This window comes from Bos indicus, chromosome 7 (genome assembly GCF_029378745.1).
Source record: "Bos indicus isolate NIAB-ARS_2022 breed Sahiwal x Tharparkar chromosome 7, NIAB-ARS_B.indTharparkar_mat_pri_1.0, whole genome shotgun sequence".
Lineage (NCBI taxonomy): Eukaryota > Metazoa > Chordata > Mammalia > Artiodactyla > Bovidae > Bos > Bos indicus.
In genome coordinates, this window is record NC_091766.1 from 34,613,753 (window position 1) to 34,637,229 (window position 23,477).

The 23,477-nt window shown below is 40.8% G+C and overlaps 1 protein-coding gene and 1 non-coding gene across 2 annotated transcripts in view; one reads left to right on the forward strand and one right to left on the reverse strand.

Moving 5' to 3' along the window:
- The first annotated feature begins 17,913 nt into the window (after positions 1-17,913).
- Positions 17,914-23,477, forward strand: part of DTWD2 (DTW domain containing 2) — a 107,880-nt gene continuing 102,316 nt past the window's right edge. The window contains exon 1 of the mRNA XM_019964665.2: positions 17,914-18,236. Within this exon, the coding sequence (XP_019820224.1) occupies positions 18,019-18,236 (218 nt within the window). The 5' untranslated portion in view covers positions 17,914-18,018. The remainder of the gene's footprint in view (positions 18,237-23,477) is intronic.
- TRNAW-CCA (transfer RNA tryptophan (anticodon CCA)) lies at positions 19,281-19,352 on the reverse strand. Its single transcript has one exon. It is a non-coding gene; the product is annotated as a tRNA-Trp (tRNA).

The following is a 23,477-nucleotide window of genomic DNA, read 5'->3' on the forward strand; positions in this document are numbered from 1 at the left end:
CATTGAACGCAATTGGTACCTAGTACATGCTCACTAAATTGTTAATTTGCCTTCCTGCTCCCTGCCTCCCTTTCTACCTTTCTTCCTTCCTCCTTACTTCCACTCCTGTTTGCTTGTTTCTTAGGCCATTCTGACTTCCCCTTCTTTGTTCCACTTATCCTAACTTTTTCCCACTCTAAATCTTCCCCAAGTAGAGATGAAATGTTTTCCCAAATCCTACAAATTCCTAATATGCTCTGTACGGAATGCAGGAGTGAATCCTTAGCTGATGTGGGCGTACGTCTGCGGGCAAGCAACTAACATCCATCTTTGTGATAGTCATTTTTAGCTCATCAAAAAGTACACTGATTCTCACATCAGTAGTGAGAATTTTCATTTTCATGCATATCAGGGCTGTTCTTTGCTTTCTTCTGCTGAGTTTCTTTTTAGATTTTTTTGTTTGTTTGTTTTTCCGGAGTGCATCTGTAATTTGGAGGGATATAGTAAACAAGTCAGTAATTCCAGAGTAATATTCAAATGTCACCCCTTCCATCTCCTACTTTCTTGGCATCTGAGATGGTGGTGTCATTTCACACAAGGGATTTGTTGAATCAGTGGAGCCAGAAAGACTAAGAAATCTTAATACTTGGAATTAGACATTCAGTTGATGTACTGGGTAAACAGAGCCCTGATGGGATGATGATGAGAGAGCTCTGTTAGGCTGTTGGAGGGGATCTCCTTATAGAGGTCTACCTCCAATGGCTTCAGGTTTCAGGCAGATAAGCAAATTAATAATGGGGCTGTTGTAATACAATAGGAGCTTCCCTGGTGGCTTAGACAGTAAAGAATTTGCCTGCAATGCTGGAGACCTGGGTTCAATCCCTGGGTTGGGAAGATCCCCTGGAGAATTCCGTGGACTGTGTAGTCCTTGTGGTCACAAAGAGTCGGGCATGACTGAGCGAGTTTCACTTTCTGTAATACAATAGGGAGTGCTGGAGCCTTTGGCAAACTAGAGAACATATTTTTGGCCTAAAGACATTCACCTTTTAAAATTTCAAATACTGATAACGCCAAACCAACTATTAGTGCCCTATGGGCCATCAGTTTGTCATCTCACCAAGACTTAAGAAAACTTAGTCTCTAGGAGATGTGACAACATACAATGGTGGTGAGCCAGAAAAGTGGTCACCGTCAGAAAGCCTTAACCAGAGGTAAAAAGGGTAACCTGAGAGTGATATTATGGCAAGCAGATGAGGCAAACAGCCAGCAGTTAGTAGGTTTCAGGAATGAGTGTGGCAAGAGGTAGGCTCAGTGAAGGTCTCTAAGCCCTCTGTGACAGTGGAGGGAACAAAACCTAGTTCCTGACCAGGAAGGCTTAGGGTCGAGAATGATGATTGTTATTGGGAATCAGAACTAGGATGCAGCAAATGGCTAGAACAGGTATCACTTATTACTTGCATGTTGAACTAGTAATCTTCAAATCCCTTAAAAATATTTTTATTGCCCCTAAGATATGATTTTTAAACTGCTTATATATAGGATTTAAAAAATACACAAAAGCATAATAAAAAAAGACTTTTGAATTACGGAAAGGAAGACAGCACTGTTTCCAAAGCATGGGGCCAGGCAGGAATCAAGAGTTTCGGTCTGGGAAGAGGACTTGGGGATATGTGGGGAGAAAACTGGGAGAAGAGCTAGAAATGGGTTGAACGGGCTTCATTAGTTATCTAGAGCAGGGCCAATTTTAGACTATTTTGGATAATTTTTATATACTTTGTTTTTAAAATTTATTTTTTATTGGAAGATAATTGCTTTACAATGTTGTGTTGGTTTCTGCCATATATCATTGTGAATCAGCCATATGTATACCCTTGTCTCCTCCTTCTTAAACCTCCCTCCCACCTCCAACCCCATCCCACCCCTCTAGATTGTCACAGAGCATCAGGCTGAGCTCCCTGCACTATACAGCAACTTCCCATTAGCTATCTATTTTATACATGGTAATTGTAATATATGTATTTTTATATTTCAATGCTACTCTCAGTTCATCCCACCCTCTCCTTCCCTCTCTGTGTCTGTAAGTCTGTTCTGTATGTCTGAGTCTGTATTCCTGACCTGAAAATAGGTTCATCAGTACAATTTTTCTAGATTCCACACACACATATATATATATATATATATATGTGTGTGTGTGTGTGTTAATATATGACTTGCTTCAACAGGCTCTAGCTTTTCCACCTCACTAGAACTGATTCAAATTTGTTCCTTTTATGGCTGAGTAATATTCCACTATATATATATATATATGTATATGCACCAAAACTTTATTTATTCATCTGTTGACAGACATCTAAGTTGCTTCTGTGCATGCATGCTAAGTCACTTCAGTTGTGTCTAACTTTCTGTGACCCTGTGGACTGTAGCCCACCAGGCTTCTCTGTCCATGGGGTTCTCCAGGCAAAAATACTGGAATGGGTTGCCCTCCTCAGGTTGCTTCCATGTGGTGGCTATTGTAAATAGTGCTGCAATGAAGAGCGGGGTACATGTGTCTTTTTCAACTATGGTTTTCTCAGGATATCTGCCCAGGAGTGGAATTGCCGGGTCATATGGTAATTTTATTCCTAGTTTCTTAAGAAATCTCCATACTGTTCTCCATAGTGGCTGTATCAATTTACATTCTCACCAACAGTGCAAGAGGGTTCGCTTTTCTCTACTTCTTCTCCAGTATTTCAGATAATTGATCTTGATTTTTGGTTTGAAAATATTGTAGTTAAGAACCAGAATATAAAACCTAACTCCTGTCTAGTTAAGATGTTCAGTATTCATAATATAACAATCTTTTTTAGAAGTTCGGAATTCTTAGGATGTCAAATATTCATATTTACTAAAATGCATGTCTTAAATTCCTTTTTGAAGATTATGGACTATTTTGGATTATGCACACCACTGATGTCTCACATCATCAGATTATATTTGTCTTTGACTAATTTCAGTATGGCTAAATATATGTATAGAAGAGTATGAGGTTTTTTTTTGGTCTTCAACTATTGGCCTGTTTTATGTAATAGTTGGGAGTCAATGTATGTATTTTTAGTATAGGAGTACTTCCAGGGCAAGTAACAAGTCATTGAGACTATATGTCTCAGGCCAAAATTAATTATTGTCAACTGATATTACCATACTGAATTCTAATTCTGGAGTTTGTAAGCAAAAACTATTATTTGAATGCATGATAATGATGTTGTACAAAAAAAAGAGATTAAAATCTAAAGATGATAAACAATACTTAGAGGAAAAAATTTCAACTCGTGATTTTTTGGGCCAGTCTAATCTGCACTCACATCTCTTCTAAGATAAAGAACAAAATATCATCCGTCATATGCTCATATAATGGTATTTTCACTGAATAGGGGCTTTGTGTATAATGTGTCTTAAAATGTATGTAAAGCATTAGATTTACCATATGTGACTGCCACAATGAATCCACTCAAGTATTCTAAAATATTATTTGTGTATTTAATTTTTCTTTAAACTTCCTCTTTTTTTTTTTGGCAATAGCCACATCTGCTTAAGCAATTTTGTAATTTTTAAACTTCCTTCTGCAAAGTTTTAAAAACATGAATTATCTCTTTGAAAACTTATAAAAATATAGTAAAAATTGTCAGAAATTGAATTATAAGCATTCTTAAGGGAATTTATGCCAGATATTTTCTTGCTCATAGATTTTAGCTCAAGATATTTATATAGTAGAAACGATTTACAGTGGTAAACATCTCTAGCTGAATCATCAATGCATGTATAATGGATTAGTTAATATAAATTCTAATCTTAGCTCTGTCTTATATAATTTTGTGGTTTCAAAGCATTCATTTCACTATTTCGTTTATTATGAAATTTGGGAAACTATTAATAAATATCTACTGAACAGTGTGGAAAAAAATAAAGAAGTTTTATGATATCACAGAAAGAAACAGCACTAGAGTTAGAAAATCTGGCTTTTGAACACAATCTTGTCACTTAAAATAGCCATTTTAGACAAACCATTTCATTTTCAGAGGCTGCCATTTTCCCTTATCTGTTAAATAATAAATATCTTATTTACTCTGTAAGGTTGTAAGGAAAAACAAAATAAAATAATGTTGGTAAGAAGACTTCATAAATTGTAAAGTGCTGTAAAATGAAAATTATAATTTCACAAATAACACCAGGGCTTTGCTATAGTGTAATCTGCTTCAGCATGGAACTCAATATAATGCTGTTCTATGTGAAACTGTACAAAAAGATATGTCAGTGGCAGGGCTGTATCATGTTCTCTTTGCAGGAATTTGGAGGGTGATATTATAAAGAAATTTAAGAGATATTTATTTTAGAATTATAGTTCTGTTAAATCATATATATGTTATTTCAATGATTTACACTTGTTTTGAGAAATACCAGATTTCCCCCTGTTTATGTTTTCTCCATTCTTTTCACTACAGTCCTATTCCCATGAACAATAAACTGAAAACATATACAAGCATCAGTGGTCACCTTCATGTTCCAGGTCTCTTGAAAATATATAATACAATCAAAGGGACTGGAAAAGATCTATGGAGCTGACTGTAGTAAAAGTATATAGCACAGTAATAGCTTGTTTTATTTGCTGCCCCGTCTCAAATCAGACAATCCCCTGGTATTTTGAGCATATAGTTGATCTCTGTTTTATTTTTTTTAAATCAAATCAAATAACATGATAAATATAATTAATATTGCTGTATGTCATGTGACAGCTGTTAAGACAGTGTATCTTAAGAGTTCTCATCACAAGACAATAATTTTTTTCTATTTGTTTAATTTTATATCTATATGAGATGATGAATGTTCAGTAAACTTATTGTCATAATCATTTCACGATATAAGTCAGATCATTATACCTTAAACTTACACAGTGCTATATGTCAATTATATCTCAATAAAACTGGAAGAAAAATAAGTGCATTTAATGTTTCTATCCCTGTCTTACCCTTAATAGTCCAGATTCTTATATCCAACCACATGCTTGATATTTCTATATTAATTTCAACACTGGTACTTGAAACATGGCATGGACAGAATAGAATTCCTGGCACCTTGCTTTGGCATACATCTTTACCCAAACATGTTCATTACTCCAGTCTTTCCTATTTGAACTGATGACATTATTATCAATCAATTATCAATAATAATCATATTATCAATCATATGGGGGATCATCAATAATCCCCTATATGTTTGCTGGACCATGCAGAGATAATGGAACACAGAAAGGAATTTGTGTGTGTTTGTATGCGTGCTTTCTAAGGACTTGAAGTCTTTTAAATTTTTTAAATTGGGATATAGTTTATTTACAATATTATGTAAGTTTCAGGTGTATAGCATAGTGATTCACATAGGCCTGTGGGTATGTCATTTAGCATGTTGATGTATTACAATAAGTGTATACTGAGGTTCAAGGTCTAGTAGAAGTTGACTTGTCCACCATCTTGGACCTAGTTGGTTCTAACCAGCTTATTGTTGTACCCTAGAGCCATGTCATTCTTTTAAAGGTTGTGCCCTGCTCTCTTCCTGTCTCATTTTCACCTCAGGATGAATTCTAGCACCATTTTGAAGCTCCTCGTTAATGGATGGGCTCACTCACTACGTCAAGGATAGGTGATGAAAGGCACGGTTCTTTCTTGAGCTCAAGGTCCTAGCAGGTTACTACAGGAGCTCACAGACAGGTTTGTTGTTTTGGGTAAAGAAGATGAGTAAAACCTGTACCCCTCCTCTGCTCAAGGATTGTGACTCTGTACACTGGTTTTGGAACTTCAACTCTGAACATGAAAAATCACTTAATCATTACTTTTATAGCATTTTCCCTCAGGGATACCTGAATGGAGAACAAAATATAACTGCCAACAAGCTTCTATAATCTTTAAACTTTGCATAACTTTTAAGCAAAGTTCATATTAAAAGGATACCTAGTGTTGGGGCCTATGCCTTTTAGTTACTGGCTCAAATGAGGAATTGCCAACAGATAACTTGTTAGATCAAGATGCCCCGCAGCTCAAAGCTATTCAATACAGTTCAGTCGCTCAGTCGTGTCCAACTCTTTGCGACCCCATGAATCGCAGCACGCCAGGCCTCCCTGTCAATCACCAACTCCTGGAGTTTACTCAAACTCATGTCCATCGAGTCTTTCACCTTTGGATTCTTTCACTGAGCCACCTGGGAAGAAGAGGGTTTCCTCTTTTCTTCTATGTTCTTCTGGCTAATATAAGTGGTTCTTCTTCAGCACCTTGACAGGAGAAAATCAAATAAAACTTTAATAACATGTACACATGAGAGAGACTCAGGAAAACTGAGTAACTTGCCAAAATGGCTGAAACCCTAAACTTAAGTACCATTTTCAGCTAAACACAATGGAGGATGCTGAAGTAGTGGTTTAGGACTTCAAAGGGGAGGAAGGCAATCACCTTCTAGGTAGAAAAGCAGAAATCTGAATAGTCAAAGCTATGGTTTTTCCAGTAGTCGTGTATGTGAGAGCTGGACCATAATGAAGGCTGAGCACTGAAGAACTGATGCTTTTGAATTGTGGTGGTAGAGAAGACTTGAGAGTTCCTTGAACATCAAGTCAACTCTAAAGGAAATCAACCCTGCATATCATTGGAAGGACTGATGGTGAAGCTGAAGCTGAAGCTCCAATACTTTGGCTGCCTGATGCAAAGAGCTGATTCACTGGAAAAAAACCCTGATGCTGGGATAGATTGAAGGCAGGAGGAGAAGACAGAGGATGAGATCGTCGGATGGCATGGCTGATTCGATGGACATGAGTTTGAACAAAGTCCAGGAGATGGAATCCCAGGACATGGATGCCTTGTGTGGTGTGGTGGTGCAGTTCATGGGATCACAAAAAGTCAGACAGGACTGAGAGACCCAACAACAGCAACAAAGCAAATGTCTGATATACAAATGTTTGCTGGGCCATGCAGAGCAATGGGACCCAGAGAAATTTTAACAAACAGACTTTACTGGGATCTGCTCTGTCTACTTCATCTAGTTTATTCCATAGTTATCTGTAACTAGAAAAGGTCATCTACCACCTACATCCTTTTAGGCACTTAAGGGGAAGGTCAAAGTTTCTTCCTGAGTCTTTAATCTTTTGGTCCCTGGTGATTTTTTAAAAAACTTTTCAATTTGTATTAGGGTTTAGATGGTTAACAATGTTGTGGTAGTTTCAGGTGAACAGCGAAGGGACTCAGTCATACATATACATGTATCTGTTCTCCCCCAAATCCCCCTCCCATCCAGACTGGCACATAACATTGAGTAGAGTTCCATGTGCTTGCTATACAGTAGGTTCCTGTTGGTTACCCATTTTGAATATAGCAACATGTATATGACTTTCCCAAACTCCCTAACTATCCCTTCCCCCTGGCAACCATAAGTTCATTTTCTAAGTCTATGAGTCTCTGTTTTGTAAGTTTGTTTGTATCATTTCTTTTTATATTCCCCATATAAGGGATGACATACAATATTTCTCCTTCTTTGTCTGACTTATTTCACTCAATATGACACTTTCAATATCCATCCATGTCACTGCAAACGGCATAATTTCATTCTTTTTAATGGCTGAGTAATATTCCATTGTATATATGTATATTTTTTCTCATTTACCCTTCCTGAATTTTTGTGTCTGGACTAACAATAAAATTGACAAAAGACAGATTAACAGGGAAAAAGAAATACTTTTAATTCATGTGCATAGAGGTCCCATAGAAATGAGATATGGTAAGTGGCCAAAGCAGGTGGTTTTTTATATTTGTTAAATGAAAGAACAATAAATTTGTGAGGAATTCACAGGACAATGAAACTCAGGTTTGGGGTGTCCAGTTAGTGAAAAATTTAAATGGAGTTTCCGCTTGAGGTAGTGAATTAAAGAAGCAAGGATGTTTGTTTATATAGGTTTAGAGGCTGGAATTCACTATTTTTGGCAACAAGGTTTCCTTCTCCCTCCAGATGCAGGGAGTATACCTTTCATCTGAGTGATGGATTTCCTGCTTCCAGGGAGACATGAAGGAGGGTCAGAGTGTCCTCTTGTATTGGCTGTTTCTTAAGTAACTTTAATTCTAAACAATACACCATTGAGGCACAATTTGGGCAGTTTTCTCTGGGCCCCAACAATTCCCTCCTCTGAAACTTGCTTGGAAGTTTCACATACTCAAAGCAGAACTGATGACCATGGAGAGAGAAAGCAGGTTCAGAGAGTCTTCTATTTCACTGAATCAGTTTCTTAGTCCTGAGAAAAGGACAGATCTTTTTCAATAATTGTATCTCATTTCTGCAGAAGGACATGGCAATCCACTCCAGTATTCTTGCCTGGAGAATCCCATGGGCAGAGGAGCCTGGTGGGCTGCTGTCCATGGGGTCGCACAGAGTCGGACATGACTCAAGCGACTTAGCATGCATGCATCTCATTTCAGAAGGCAGCCCGGCAGATGGGCTCCCAACACTAGGTCTATGGTGCAAAGAGTCAGGTATTTAATAAGTGGCATTTCTATGGCAACAAAAGAAAAATAAAGGTTAAAAATTGGAGCAGATTATAAACCAGTTTTTGAGCCCAGAGGGCAGTCAGTCAAGAGGACTTCTAGATTATCAATGTCCAAACATCTTCTGCAGTTTGAAACATCTCTGATGATGTGATTGGGTGTTCAGGTAAACTTTCTGAGTGACTCATATAGCAACAGGCACAAGGATTATTTAAGCAAAAGCTGTTGTGGCAATTTCTCTGAACTTTATGTCAAGTTGTTTAGCTTTGGTTTGTGGGGCTCCAGGAATACTTTTAGGTTTCAGTGATTCCAAGTCTAAATGATGGGAGGAAATTGGAAAAGTTAGTTTAGTTGTAGTCAAATACTGGAGGAAACTCTAAAAATTCAGTCTAGTTTTTAGGTAAATTACAAAACCTCAAGGAAAGTTAATAGCAATAAAATCTGATACCTATATGTATGAATTATTATTGAGAAACAATTTTCTCTCTAAAATCACCCTAATTTCTACTAAGGTAGCCAAATTAAGACAAATTTGTTTGCAAATTATGTCTAGTTAATAAACTTGAACTGAGTGTTTATATAAGTATAGCAAAAATAGTGACTAACCATGTGCTGCTGCTGCTAAGTCACTTCAGTCATGTCCGACTCTGTGCGACCCCATAGACGGCAGCCCACCAGGCTCCGCCGTCCCTGGGATTCTCCAGGCAAGAACACTGGAGTGGGTTGCCATTTCCTTCTCCAATGCATGAAAATGGAAAGTGAAAGGGAAGCTGCTCAGTCGCGACACCATGGACTGCAGCCCACCAGGCTCCTCCGTCCATGGATTTTCCAGGCAAGAGTACTGGAGTGGGGTGCCATCGCCTTCTCTGGACTAACCATGTAGGATCCTTTAAACCTATTTTGCTTGAATTTTTACAAGGAATCTATCTCCAGATTGAACTTTTAAATGCCTTTTGAGGCCAGGAAGCCACACCAAAGACTTGCTTATCAAACTTTACTGTAATACCTATAGATTTGGGTAAATTCCTCCCTTCCTGAGGTCCCCTCAATATCCTGCATTTCCTGTACCTGCCAGAATGTGACCCTCCTTACTCACCTGGTAAGGCTGCTGGGATAGCTGTAAAGCAGGTATTAATATTAGGCTGTTTTTATGAGGAGCTTTATTGGTTCCATAAAGTCAATCTTAGTTCCTTTAAGCTGTCTGGTCATATCTGAGTCTACAAGGGTCTGTTTCACATATGACCATTCTTGGGAGTTCTCTGGTAGTCCAGTGGTTAGGACTCCAAGTTCTCACTGCCAGGCTCTGGGGTTTGATCCCAAGTTGGGGAACTGAGATCCTGCAAGCCTCAAGGTGCAGCCATAAAAGAAAAGACCATTCTACTCAAAGCCTTGGTAACGTAATCAATGTCTCCAATTGTGTTCTGTTTTAAGGTGAACAGATTCTTATTGAACTTATGTAAATAACTATATTACCAAAAAATAAGGATACTCCTTGAGAGTTTCTGAATTCTGGAGGGATCAGGTAGAAAAAGGTAAATGTTTCAATTCTGTTTACAAAGGTATAATTTACCAAATTTTTATAAAACTTCCTTGTATCTGGAAAACAAAAGGTTTAAAAATTAGTCATATTTTAGACCGCCTTGCCAAGTGGCACAGTGGCAAAGATTCTACCTGCTAATGCAGGAGACACATGACATGTGGGTTTATTCCCTGCGTCAGGAAGATCCCCTGGTGTAGTAAACGGCAACCCACTCCAGTATTCTTGTCTGAAAAATCCTGTGGACAGAGGAGCCTGGCAGGCTATAGTCCATAGAGTTGCAAATAGTTGGCCATGACTGAACACGAGTATATTTTAGACAAAAAGTCATAAAAACTATAACCATATTCATTAGTTCATTCAATCCCATATAATTAATTCTTGTTCTTCTTTGAGTTCAGTTTTTCCACTAGTTCTGTTGTCCTTGCTGGATAATTGAGAGTGACAGGGACAGTGATAATTCCAAGAAGTTTGTAAGGTTTTTCTAAAGGCTTATATGATTTGCCCAGTGAACTGGGTATCTTGATCACTGGAGACTGCAGAAAACCCCAAGAGGAAAACACATTTTTAAAAACTGTCTCTTTGCCAATATCAGGGCATCAGCCTTGTGGTAAGGGAAGGTCTCAACCTATGGGGAAAACATACGTATATTGATAACAAGAACATATTTATAACCCATACTAAGTGGCAGTTGAATGAAGTCCAGTTTTAGGTGTTCCAAGGGTCCAGAGAAAGGAGGTCTGAGGTCTCTGGGGACAAGAATACTTTTTTCCCAGGGTTACGGACCTGACCTGCCAGACATTGCTGGTACTGTTTTGCAGTTTTATTCGTATTTTTTAAAAAAATGATTTTTGTAAGTTATCACACACTATTTATACAACTTTATCATTATTATTTATTTTTTGGGGGGGGGCCCACTGAACAGCATGCAGGATCTTAGTTCCTCAACCAGAGACTGAACTTGTGCCCCCTGCAGTGGAAGTGCAGTCTTAACCACCGGACTCCAGGGAAGTCCCTGTTTTTGCAGTTTGATAGAAATCTTCCTACCAATGTCTATTTACAATTTGAGTCATATTAAGCGAATTGTGAGTGAGGAATGCAAGAAAAACAAAAATGAGGTTTGCCAGGGAGCTGGGAAAAATTGCTTCTATCACCAGTCACATCCACAACTGGGTATTGTTTTTGCTTTGGCTCCATCCCTTCATTCTTTCTGGAGTTATTTCTCCACTGATCTCCAGTAGCACATTGGGCACCTACTGACCTGGGGAGTTCCTCTTTCAGTATCCTATCATTTTGCCTTTTCATATTGTTCATGGGATTCTCAAGGCAAGAATACTGAAGTGGTTTGCCATTCCCTTCTCCAGTGGATCACACTCTGTCAGACCTCTCCACCATGACCCGCCTGTCTTGGGTGGCCCCACAGGGCATGGCTTAGTTTCATTGAGTTAGACAAGGCTGTGGTCCGTGTGGATGGCAGAAAGTGAAGAGGAACTAAAAAGCCTCTTGATGAAAATGAAAGAGGAGAGTGAAAAAGTTGGCTTAAAGCTCAACATTCAGAAAACTAAGTTCATGGCATCTGGTCCCATCACTTCATGGGAAATAGATGGGGAAACAGTGGAAACAGTGTCAGACTTTATTTTTTTGGGCTCCAAAATCACTGCACATGGTGATTGCAGCCATGAAATTAAAAGATGCTTACTCCTTGGAAGGAAAGTTATGACCAACCTAGACAGCATGTTCAAAAGCAGAGACATTACTTTGCCAACAAAGGTCCATCTAGTCAAGGCTATGGTTTTTCCAGTGGTCATGTACGGATGTGAGAGTGGTCATGTATGGACTGTGAAGAAAGCTGAGCACCGGAGATGATGCTTTTGGACTGTGGTATTGGATAAGACTCTTGAGAGTCCCTTGGACTGCAAGGAGATCCAACCAGTCCATCCTAAAGGAGATCAGTCCTGGGTGTTCTTTGGAAGGAACGATGCTAAAGCTGAAACTCCAGTACTTTGGCCACCTCGTGCGAAGAGTTGACTCATTGGAAAAGACTCTGATGCTGGGAGGGATTGGGGGCAGGAGGAGAAGGGGACGACAGAGGATGAGATGGCTGGATGGCATCACCAACTCGATGGATGTGTTTCAGTGAACTCCGGGAGTTAGTGATGGACAGGGAGGCCTGGCGTGCTGCGATTCATGGGGTTGCAAAGAGTAGGACACAACTGAGCGACTGAACTGAACTGGGAAAAATTAACTGGCTGTCTTGGGTTTCCCATCACGGAACTCTTTTTTTTTTTTTTTTTAATAGCTGTTGCTTACCCATCTTACTTTCTCTGATTCAGGAGCAGACCATTTCTATGGTCGAAGGATATTAATATGACAAAAGTCTGGCAATAAGCAGTCAATTTTTTTTTTCCAGAAGCAGAATTGAATGCATTCACATGTGTCAAAATCTACACAGATTCTGGTATTCATGCCTCTGAGTGACAATCAGGTCATTTCCCTGGTATTGGGGTTCAGTCCCTTTAGTATGAGCCCCAGTTTTGATGACAGACAACACTTCATGTCAGAACACATACAACTTCCAGGAATTTCACATAATTTTTGGAACACTTATAATTCATATCTCTATGGACACAATATAAAGAAGGCTTAATGTTACTTTTTATTTGACAACCCTTCCCATGTAATTTAACATATCAAGTATACCTAATTCAGAGAAGACAATGGCACCCCACTCCAGTACTCTTGCCTGGAAAATCCCATGGACAAAGGAGCCTGGTGGGCTGCAGTCCATGGGGTCGCTAAGAGTCGGACCCGACTGAGCAACTTCACTTTCATTTTTCACTTTCATGCATTGGAGAAGGAAATGGCAACCCACTCCAGTGTTCTTGCCTGGAGAATCCCAGGAACAGGGGAGCCTGCTGGGCTGCCGTCTATAGGGTTGCACAGAGTCGGACACGACTGAAGCAACTCAGCAGCAGCAGCGTACCTAATTAGCTTAATTTCTCTTTTTATAAGGAGAGAGAACACATTTTTGAGATATTTCATGGGCCTTTAAATATTTCATATTCCAAAGTTAAAGTCAAAAAGACTTCATTTGGAATTTGATTTTTGGGAAAGTGAAAAAGTGAAAGTGAAACTCATTCATTTGTGTCTGACTCTTTGCAACTCCATGGACTGTAGCCCACCAAGCTTCTCTGTCCATGGAATTCTCCATCCAAGAATACTGGACTGGGTCACCATCCGTTTCTCCAGGGGATCTTCCTAACCCAGGGATTGCACCTGTGTTTTCTGCATTGCAGGCAAATTCTTTACCATCTGAGTCACTGGGGAAGTTTGTCAAAATATAAAACATGTCTTAAAATGTTTGCCCAAATAGGTCTCTGTGAAACAATGCTCAGTTATCCATTTAACCAAAATAAGAATAGGCAAATTTAGATTTATTATTAAAATTTTTTAAAATAGTTTCTAAGGCAAAGTCCATTTCCTTGCTTACCATTCAGGTTGGCAAAGGAACTTCCTTTTAGGGGGACTACCAGCTTTTGGGGAGGGGGAAATTTCCTCCTCTACTCCTCTTGAGTTCTTGTGGCTGGGCTAATGATAAATTTGACACAGAATAATTAACAGGAGAAAAAGGAACAAACTTTAATTCATTTGCATGGAGGTTCCACAGAAATGAACCTTTAAAAGTGGCAAAAGCAGGCAGTTTTTAAATTTTTTTTTTTTGACAAAGAAACAATGTATCTGTGAGGAATTGACTGGAGAAAGAAAATTTAGATTTTAGGTGCCCAATTAGTAAGGAATCTAAATAGAATTTGGGCTTGGGCTATTATATTCAGGAAGTAACAAGGTTTGTTTACATAGACTTCTAGGCCTGAATTCTCAGTCTTTGGTGAGAAGTATGTCCTTTTACCTTTCCACGTGGGGAGTGTACCTTTTACATGAGAGGTACATATTCTGCTTTCAGGGGGACAGAAGGAAGGGTGAGGGTGTCCCTCTTGCACTGGCCATGCCTTAAGCAACTGAAGTTCACTTCAAAATAATTGGTATGCCATTGAGGCACACTTTCAGGTGGTCTGCTGTGGGCCCCCACAAACCTTAAAACGTTTAGTAAATGTAAGTTTGTTTCCCCTACAAGTCGGCATGGGTGACCTCTAGAAGCTGGGAACAGCTCTCAGCTGATATTCAGCCAGAGAATGATAACCACTAAGAACTGAATTTTACCAATAAGCCGAATGATAAGCAAGGTAACAGATTCTGCCTTAAAGCCTCCAAAGGAATGCTGCCTGCCACTACTGACATTTTGCCTGTGAGATCGTGTCAGATTTCTGACATAAAAAACTACAAGTAAATAAATACATATTGAGCCACTAAGCCGGGCTTCCCTCATATCTCAGTTGGTAAAGAATCTACCTGCAATTAAGGAGACCCCCAGTTCGATTCCTGGATCGGGAAGATCTGCTGGAGAAGGGATAGGCTACCCACTCCAATATTCTTGGGTTTCCCTTGTAGCTTAGCTGGTAAAGAATCTGCCTGCAATGTGGGAGACCTGGGTTTGATTCCTGAGTTTGGAAGATCCCCTGGAGAAGGGAAAGGCTACCCACTCTAGTATTCTGGCCTGGAGAATTCCATGGATTATACGGTCCATGGGGTCACAAAGAGTCGGACGTGACTGAGTGACTTTGGTAATTTGTTACAGCAGCAATAGAAAACGAACACAGTAAGGAATGTTCTATTTTTACATCATATAAAAAATATTTTTGTTTATTTGGCTGTGCCAAGTCTTAGTTGGAGAAGGAAATGGCAACCCACTCCAGTGTTTTTGCCTGGAGAATCCCAGGGATGGGGGAGCCTGGTGGGCTGCTGTCTCTGGACTCGCGACACGACTGAAGCGACTTAGCAGCAGCAGCAGTCTTAGTTGGGGCACGTGGGATCTTATGTCTCGGTTTGCAGAAGCTTTTAGCTGTGGCCTATGAACTCTTAGCTGTGGCATGTGAGGTCTAGTTCCCTCACCAAAGATCGAACCTAGGGTGTCTGCACTGGGAGCCCAGTCTTAGCCACTGTACCTCCAGGGAAATTCCATTGTCTTTGCCTCATTTAAATAAAAGTTTATCCAATTGTTGCTGCTGTCGTGTAGTTGCTAAGGTGTGTCCGACTCTTTTCGACTCAAAGGACTATAGCCAGCCAGGCTCCTCTTTCCAGGGGATTTTCCAGGCAAGAATACTGGAGTGGGTTACCATTTCTTTTTCCAGGGGCTCCTCCCGACCCAAGGATCAAACCCATGTCTCCTGTATTAGCAGGTGGATTCTTTACTGCTGAGCCACCAGGGAAGCCCTGTTTATCCAATATTGAATCCTTATTCTTCTAGGCTTCCAGGATGTTTACTACTAGACATTATTGAGGCCCTTTCTCATATCAGTGACTCTCAAGGTCCCAAGGGTGTCAAGGATCTTACCATGAGCCAAAATACCCAGGAGGCCCCCTTGGACCTTCTGTAATCATTTGCTATCAATGAAACGCCGTAGTCCCTGGTTCTTGGTCACATGTAACTTGGTGGCAGCGGCAGAATCTTCACAAGGCCGGGAAATTTGGAATCTGGGGTTCATCTCCTCTAGGCATCCAGGATGTCATCCCCTCATTCCTCCCCTCTGGGTGTGGTATCATTACCCGGGAGCGCTGGGGGTTAGGAATGGGATTCTGGTAACCCGTTGTCCCCTTCTCAGGGAAATCTTCCCTCTAACAGTCTAACGATCTTTGCTTTTAACCCAAGGACACATCCATCTCATCCCTCGCACACAGGTGCGCGCACACATCAGGCCTGATACTGAGGTCGTCTCTAATCTGTTTTAACCTCTCAGACTCCCTTGAAACAAAGAGCATAATGATCTGGTTACTAGGAGTTGGGAGATAAATAAAATATAAATTAACATCTTAGATTATTTTGTTAACACTGATGCACTGTTAAGTTGGTTTTATCTCTTAAAGGAACTTTTGCTTAACTTCCCAGCGCCTTGGTATTTCTCAGAGGTTTGGTGACTGATGGTTTTTATTTTGGTACTGAAGTCTGTCCCAAACTGGTAAACTCACATAAAATAGCAGCTGGCAGGGTGTGTGATACATTTTTTGCAGGCTTCTTAAGGTCAGGGTTCATAAACTGGCCATTGGGCGAATTTCTTGGTTTTCAGAGGGGAAAAATGACTCTCTCTTCACTCAACTCTGGCTCTATCCCACCTGCATGGGAGTTTTCTTTGATTCTGGTCAACCTCTAGGAGAATGAACTGTAGAGAAGCAAGGATGGAGCAGGGGCCCACTTAAATGTGTTTATGGTAATAGTCTAGGCAAGAGATGACACAGGCTTGAATCAGGGCAGAGGTAGTAGAAACAAATGGTTGGATTTTGAATTCTTTGATAGGTACAACCAATGATCTCATGTTGGATGTTAAAAGAGAAAACCAAATATAAATAGGCTTGTTATAACTTAACCTCTTTCACATAATTCATAGCTGGGAGTCTGGAGGGACCTTAAATGACTTGCCAGAACATTTCACATCTTGAGACTGGAGATCAGAGTTTAAGGGTTGTCACAGGAGACTTTTAGTAGTTAAAGAGTTGGTTCTCCAATCTAAATTGCATCCTTATTTCTTTGTTTTCTGATTCACCTCCTTTTGTATAGTCTCTAGGATTTCATTATCTCCCAACTCCAACTGGCATTAAGTTCCAGTTTTTTCTCCCATCCCACATTCATCACCAGACAGCTTTTTCAGCTTTTTTCTATCCTCCCTTCGAGTACTCCAAAAATAAATGACAGGTACCATTTTCAGGGGAAAAGAATGCAGGAAAGCTGAAAACAATAGCCCTGTATTCTATATACAAGCTTGATTTTAAGATGACTAAAAATGTCATAGTGAGATCAACATTTTAAGAAATACAGTACTGTTCTATTACTATCAGTGATAAATCTACTTTGTTTTATATTTACTCTTTCGTAGCTCAAGAATCAAGATAATTATCATTACAAAACTTAATTCATATGACTGGTAAAAATTTTTTTTGTTTAAAACGTTGAATGCTGGAAGAAGTAACAAAGTATTAATAAGTGAGAAGAATCAGCACCTATATAAGGCAAGTAGTCTCTTTTCTAAAGTGAAGTTAATGTTAATTTAAAAAAAACCTGCGGGCTATATTGCTGTTTTTCAGAGCTGTAAAACCTTAGGCAAAGTAGTTATCTTTCTGTGGCTTTTCTTTCCTCTCCATGAAATCTCAGCTCTCTTATTGCCTCTTGAGCTTAGGGTCCTCGGACAATGGAAAAAAAAAAAAAAAAAAGAAAGAAAAAAAAACCTCATTTAAATAAATATTTAGTGTCTAGAGTAAAATACATGTTTGCTATTGGAAATACCAAGTACAAGTCACAGGGCACAGGTTCCTGACCTTCGAGAGTAGGAAATCCTCTGAAGCAGACCAGCAGTAAATCCTATTTACAGTTGGTGCATACTTTCCCATGCTGGCCTGAAACTATCAAGTACGTCAGCGGCTGCGACTGTGCGCACTCACCCAGCTACTAATAATTCTTAAACTGCCATCCTAAAGCGGAATATGCAGAATTCCACTTTACTTTCACTTTTGAAGGAGTTAAAAATAAGGAAAGTACAACTTTGCCACCTGAGATGTTTTCAGAAGAGATTCCTTTACTCGCTCCAGAGACACTTCCCTAACCTCAGTAGCTCCCCAGGACAACCCACACTTTCCTTCCGGGTTCTAGCTGAACTGTTTTACAGGGCATAAACCAATGGGCTCATTCCTTCTCCGCGGCGGGGCGGGGTCTTCCGCCTGGGCTTCGGAGACCCGCCCTCCGTACGTGGCGTGCGTGCGTGGCGCCGTGCGGCGCGGGACGGTTTCTTCAGCTTGTGGCGCCCCCCGGCGGTAGCGGTGAAGCGATGTGAGGGCCGGCCCTGAGCGCCTGCCATGGAGCAGCACCAAGAGGCGCGAACACCCGGGGACCCCGTCGCGTGGCTGCCTGGGACCTTGAGGTCTCAGACGCCCGAGGAGGAGGAGCCGCGGGTGGGCGGGTCAGCGCCAGCGGCCTCCGTCTTGGACGCGGAGGCGTATGGGGCCAGTGCGGACGGGCTGTGGGAACTGCCAGTGGAGCCGGCGGAGCGGAGGCCCGAGTGCAGCCACTGCAGGTGACCGCCGGGCGGGGGCGAGGGCGGGGACTGAAGCCGGCGGCGGACTTGGGGGGCGAGGGGGGGTGGGGCGGGGGCGCTGCAGCGACCCCTGCCGGGGAGGCGGCTGCTGTGACTGAGGACCAGGGGAGCATTGTCTCCTTCATCTCTGCGCTTGGAGCAGCAGGGTCCACTGGTTGAGGTTGAAATCACTGTGAAATAGCCACAGCTCTTTCAGTAAGAAGCCTTTTCTCCAGGTTCAGGATTACTTACCCTTAATTCATGCAAGACACTAGCGGGTCATGGGATGAGCGGACAGAAGCTCCGCTGTCAAGAAACAAGTGTCTGATGGAGGAAGGAAGGCGTAATAACAGTAATAACACTTATGTTTATGTGACACAGCCATCTCACGGTCAAAACAAAACAAAAGCATAAAACGGATTAGAGGCGAGAGACAATCAAGGTGGCTATTACAGTAGTTGAGATTGGATTCCGAATTCTGAATTCACTTAGAGATATATATTGAGCACCTGCTGTGTGTCAGGCACTGGGTTAGGTTTCTGGTAAGCTAGGCATGGATAACGGAGAAGGCAATGGCACCGCACTCCGCTGTTCTTGCCTGGAAAATCCCATGGACGGAGGAGCCTGGTGGGCTGCAGTCCATGGAGTCGCTAAGAGTCGGACACGACTGAGCGACTTCACTTTCATTTTTCACTTTCATGCATTGGAGAAGGAAATGGCAACCCACTCCAGTGTTCTTGCCTGGAGAATCCCAGGGACTGGGGAGCCTGGTGGGCTGCCGTCTCTGGGGTTGCACAGAGTCGGACACGACTGAAGCGACTTAGCAGCAGCAGGAATGCATAGAAATGTATCTGAGCTCACTGGGCCACTTATAGTCTAATGAGGAGACTGTTTATTAAACTGAGTGAATGTGAGTGAAGTCGCTCAGTCGTGTCCGACTCTTTGTGACCCCGTGGACTGTGACGGGGTACCAGGCTTCTCTGTCCATGGGATTCTCCAGGCAAGAATACTGGAGTGGGTTACTGTTTCCTTCTCCAGGGGATCTTCCCTACCCAGGAATCGAACCCGGGCCTCCCGCATTGGAGGCAGACGCTTTAACCTCTGAGCCACAAGGGAAACAGCAATTAACATTGTCTGCCCGATTTAGTTATGGCAGAAAGTGAAGAGGAACTAAAAAGGCTCTTGATGAAAGTGAAAGAGGAGAGTGAAAAAGTTGGCTTAAAGCTCAACATTCAGAAAACTAAGATCATGGCATCTGGTCTCATCCCTTCATGGGAAATAGATGGGGAAAGAGTGGAAACCGTGTCAGACTTTACTTTTTTGGGCTCCAAAATCACGGCAGATGGTGATTGCAGCCATGAAATCAAAAGACGCTTACTCCTTGGAAGGAAAGTTATGACCAACCTAGATAGCATATTCAAAAGAAGAAATATTACTTTGCTAACAAAGGTCCGTCTAGTAAAGGCTATGGTTTTTCCAGTGGTCATGTATGGATGTGAGAGTTGGACTGTGAAGAAAGCTGAGTGCTGAAGAATTGATGCTTTTGAACTGTGGTGTTGGAGAAGAGTCTTGGAGAGTTCCTTGGATTGCAAGGAGATCCAACCAGTCCATCCTAAAGATCAGTCCTGGGTGTTCATTGGAAGGACTGATGCTAAAGTTGAAACTCCAGTACTTTGGCCACCTCATGCGAAGAGTTGACTCATTGGAAAAGACCCTGATGCTGGGAGGGATTTGGGGGGTAGGAGGAGAAGGGGATGACAGAGGATGAAATGGCTGGATGGCATCACCGACTCCATGGACATGAGTTTGAGTAAACTCCGGGAGCTGGTGATCGACAGGGAGGCCTGGCGTGCTTGGATTCATGGGGTCACAAAGAGTGGGACACGACTGAGTGACTTTCACGATTGTGAGGACTGTTCTCCCTGCTTGCTTGAATCTCATGTTGTACAGATGTACCATTTTTTAAAATAAACTTTCTTTTCTGTTGTAATGTTAACATAGGCTTTAAGAAATGTGTATTTATTTTTATTATATTTGGCTATTCAGGGTCTTAGTTGCAGCATGAGGAATCTTTGATCTTTGTTGTGGCATATGTTATCTTTAGTTGTGGCATGCAAACTCTTAATTGTGACATGTGGAATCTATTTCCCTGACCAGGGGTTGAACCTGGGCTCCCTGCATTGTGAGTGGGTAATCTTAGCCACTGGACCACCAGGGAAGTCCCACCATTAACCTTAATGGAATGAAAGCTAATGGAGCCTTTCAATTTTTACTGGACCTCTTGGGAGAATTCTACAATTGAAATAATCCTTGAAACATTCTTTCTTTCATTTCTCTGTGATTTATCTGACTTTTCTATCCTAGTCTTCTTTGCCTGTTCTATTCAAAGTGTCAGTGTTGGGCCACCTCAAGGTCTTTTGTCTAGATTCTCTTGTTCTAATCCCATACACTTCCCACAGATGATGTTACCATTTTTCATGTAGAGGTTGTCACCTCTACATTGGTCTCTCTACATCAGACTCTTCTTTGGAGTAAGAGATGAATGTCTTCATTTAATCATTGTGTATGGAGTACTTTGCTAATTACTGTTAATACGGTTGGAGGCTTTATCCATATAGACTGTTTAGTTTGTTGTTGGTTACAGATGATAAACCAGTAAAAAAGCAACCAAATATGTAATTACAGGTTGAAAAAAAACACAAAAGAACAGCAATGAAGGAGAGACGTAGGATGCTGTAATAGAAAATAGCAGGATGGTGTCAGGAAAGATTTCTGAAGAAACTGGAGCCTATTATACAGAGTGAAGTAAGCCAGAAAGAAAAATACCAATACAGTATACTAACACATATATATGGAATTTAGAAAGATGGCAACAATAACCCAGTATACGAGACAGCAAAAGAGACACTGATGTATAGAACAGTCCTTTGGACTCTGTGGGAGAGGGAGAGGGTGGGATGATTTGGGAGAATGGCATTGAAACATGTATAATATCATATATGAAACGAGTCGCCAGTCCAGGTTCGATGCACGATACTGGATGCTTGGGGCTGGTGCACTGGGATGATCCAGAGGGATGGTATGGGGAGGGAGGAGGGTTCAGGATGGGAAACACATGGATACCTGTGGCGGATTCATTTTGATAAATGGCAAAACCAATGCAATATTGGAAAGTTAAAAAATAAAATTAAAAAAAAAAAAGAAAAAAGTGACACTGGTGAAGCACAAAAAAAAAAAGAAAGAAAGAAAGAAAGAAAGATAGATAAGACTGATTCAACCAAGAGAAAAGTATTTCAAGAAGGGGAACAGAAAGACAGACTGGTTGCTTTTCTTTACCATTTGACCTTTTCCCAGGGCTGAATCAAAAGACCTCGGAGTCATAATCTTGAGTGTAAGGGTCTTTTTATATTTTCTGACTGTATATGTGTAGTAGATATTCCGTAGACCTTTCACAAAGGTGAGTAGTTTGTATCTAGAAGAGACTGTTTGGAAGAGAGGGTATGTGAATACAATTTATTTAAATAAGTTGTCTAAAGTTGTTAGATGATAACACTTAAAAATGTGGCAAAGAGGTCTACTAGAACGCTGAAAGAAAAATGTTTCAAATATAAATCCAGAGCTAAATTATGCTAGCTTTATCATATAGTTTTTAGTTTACTCAGAACTGCTAGTGGAAATAGTTTAAAAATTAGTCTTCTGTGGTTAGCAAAATTTTATAATGTTTCTGATGGGTTTCTTCTTGCCCCATTATAGGCTTTGTGTTTTAAAGCACTTTTAGATTGATAACAAACTTGAGAGGAAGGTACAGAGCTTTCCCATATGGCCTCTGCCCCCTCCATCCCCCCACCACATGCATAGCTTCTCAGTTATCAACATCCCCTACCAGAGTGGTACGTTTGTTACAATTGATGGACTCGGGTGACACATCATTATCACTTAAAAGTCCATAGTTTAGATTAGGGTTCACTGTTGGCATTGTACATACTTGAAGTTTGGACAAATTTGTAATAACATTTATCTGCTATTATAGTTTCATGCAGAGTGTTTTCACTGCCTTAAAAATCCTCTTGGCTCTGCCTTTTCATTCCTCTCTACCCTCTAACCTGATCTACTATTTAAAAATGTACTGGATTTTAGCTTGTTTTCAGTTTTATTTAGTTAATATTTGAGAATTGTAATTCACTGTCACATTTCTGTGTTTTGCTTTTTCTGGTGACATTTTCTACCTTTTAAAGACTCTTCTTCCCTTGACATGTTATGCATTTTGTTTTAATTGGTTAGGATACAGTTCTAGAAATAGAATATTTAGGTGTTACCAATAAAATATAAACTAATTTATAGCTCTTTATATTTTATTTCATTAGGCTGTTAGGGTCTCAACTAGTTGCCTGAGTGAACTTCTTTACTGTTATGCTTATAATAGTTTTTAAAATTGAAATGCATTTTTAGGTTTGAGTGATCAGTACGTCACAATTATTTGGCCCTTTTTTAATACTTAAAACACTATTCATTTAAATACATTACTATACTTGTCACTGCCTAAAGAATTCTAGGGAGAAGGCAATGGCACCCCACTCCAGTACTCTTGCCTGGAAAATCCCATGGATGGAGGAGCCTGGTAGGCTGCAGTCCATGGGGTTGCGAAGGGTTGGACACAACTGAGCGACTTCACTTTCACTTTTTACTTTCATGCATTGGAGAAGGAAATGGCAACCCACTCCAGTGTTCTTGCCTGGAGAATCCCAGGGACGGGGGAGCCTGGTGGGCTGCCGTCTATGGGGTCGCACAGAGTCAGACACGACTGAAACGACTTAGCAGCAGCAACAGCAAAGAGTTCTAGAGATTGGTTTTGTTCAGGAAGTGTAGACTCAATTTAAATTCTCAGCAGAATCTTGCTTGTTAGAAATAGAGCATATCTTAAATGTTGGGGCCAGTGTGAGGAAAGCAGGAGAGACTCCATCTTGAGGCCTGTCATCCGTCTTAAGGATAGGATGTAAACTGGGCCTGAACTCTGCCCAAGAGTGAGGAAACCGTTGCTAATGGAAACCAGGTCTCCTGGAGACTTCCCTCCTTAAAGATGGCAAATGGAGATTGTAGTTGAGGTCAGGCTGCCCCTGTTAGATTAACCAAGGAGACATACCCCCTTGATGTATAACCATTGTCCCCCCTCCCCCTTAACTTTAATTGTTTGTTCTCTGAGCACCTACTTGTTATAAAACTCAGTCATATACAACAAGGAGG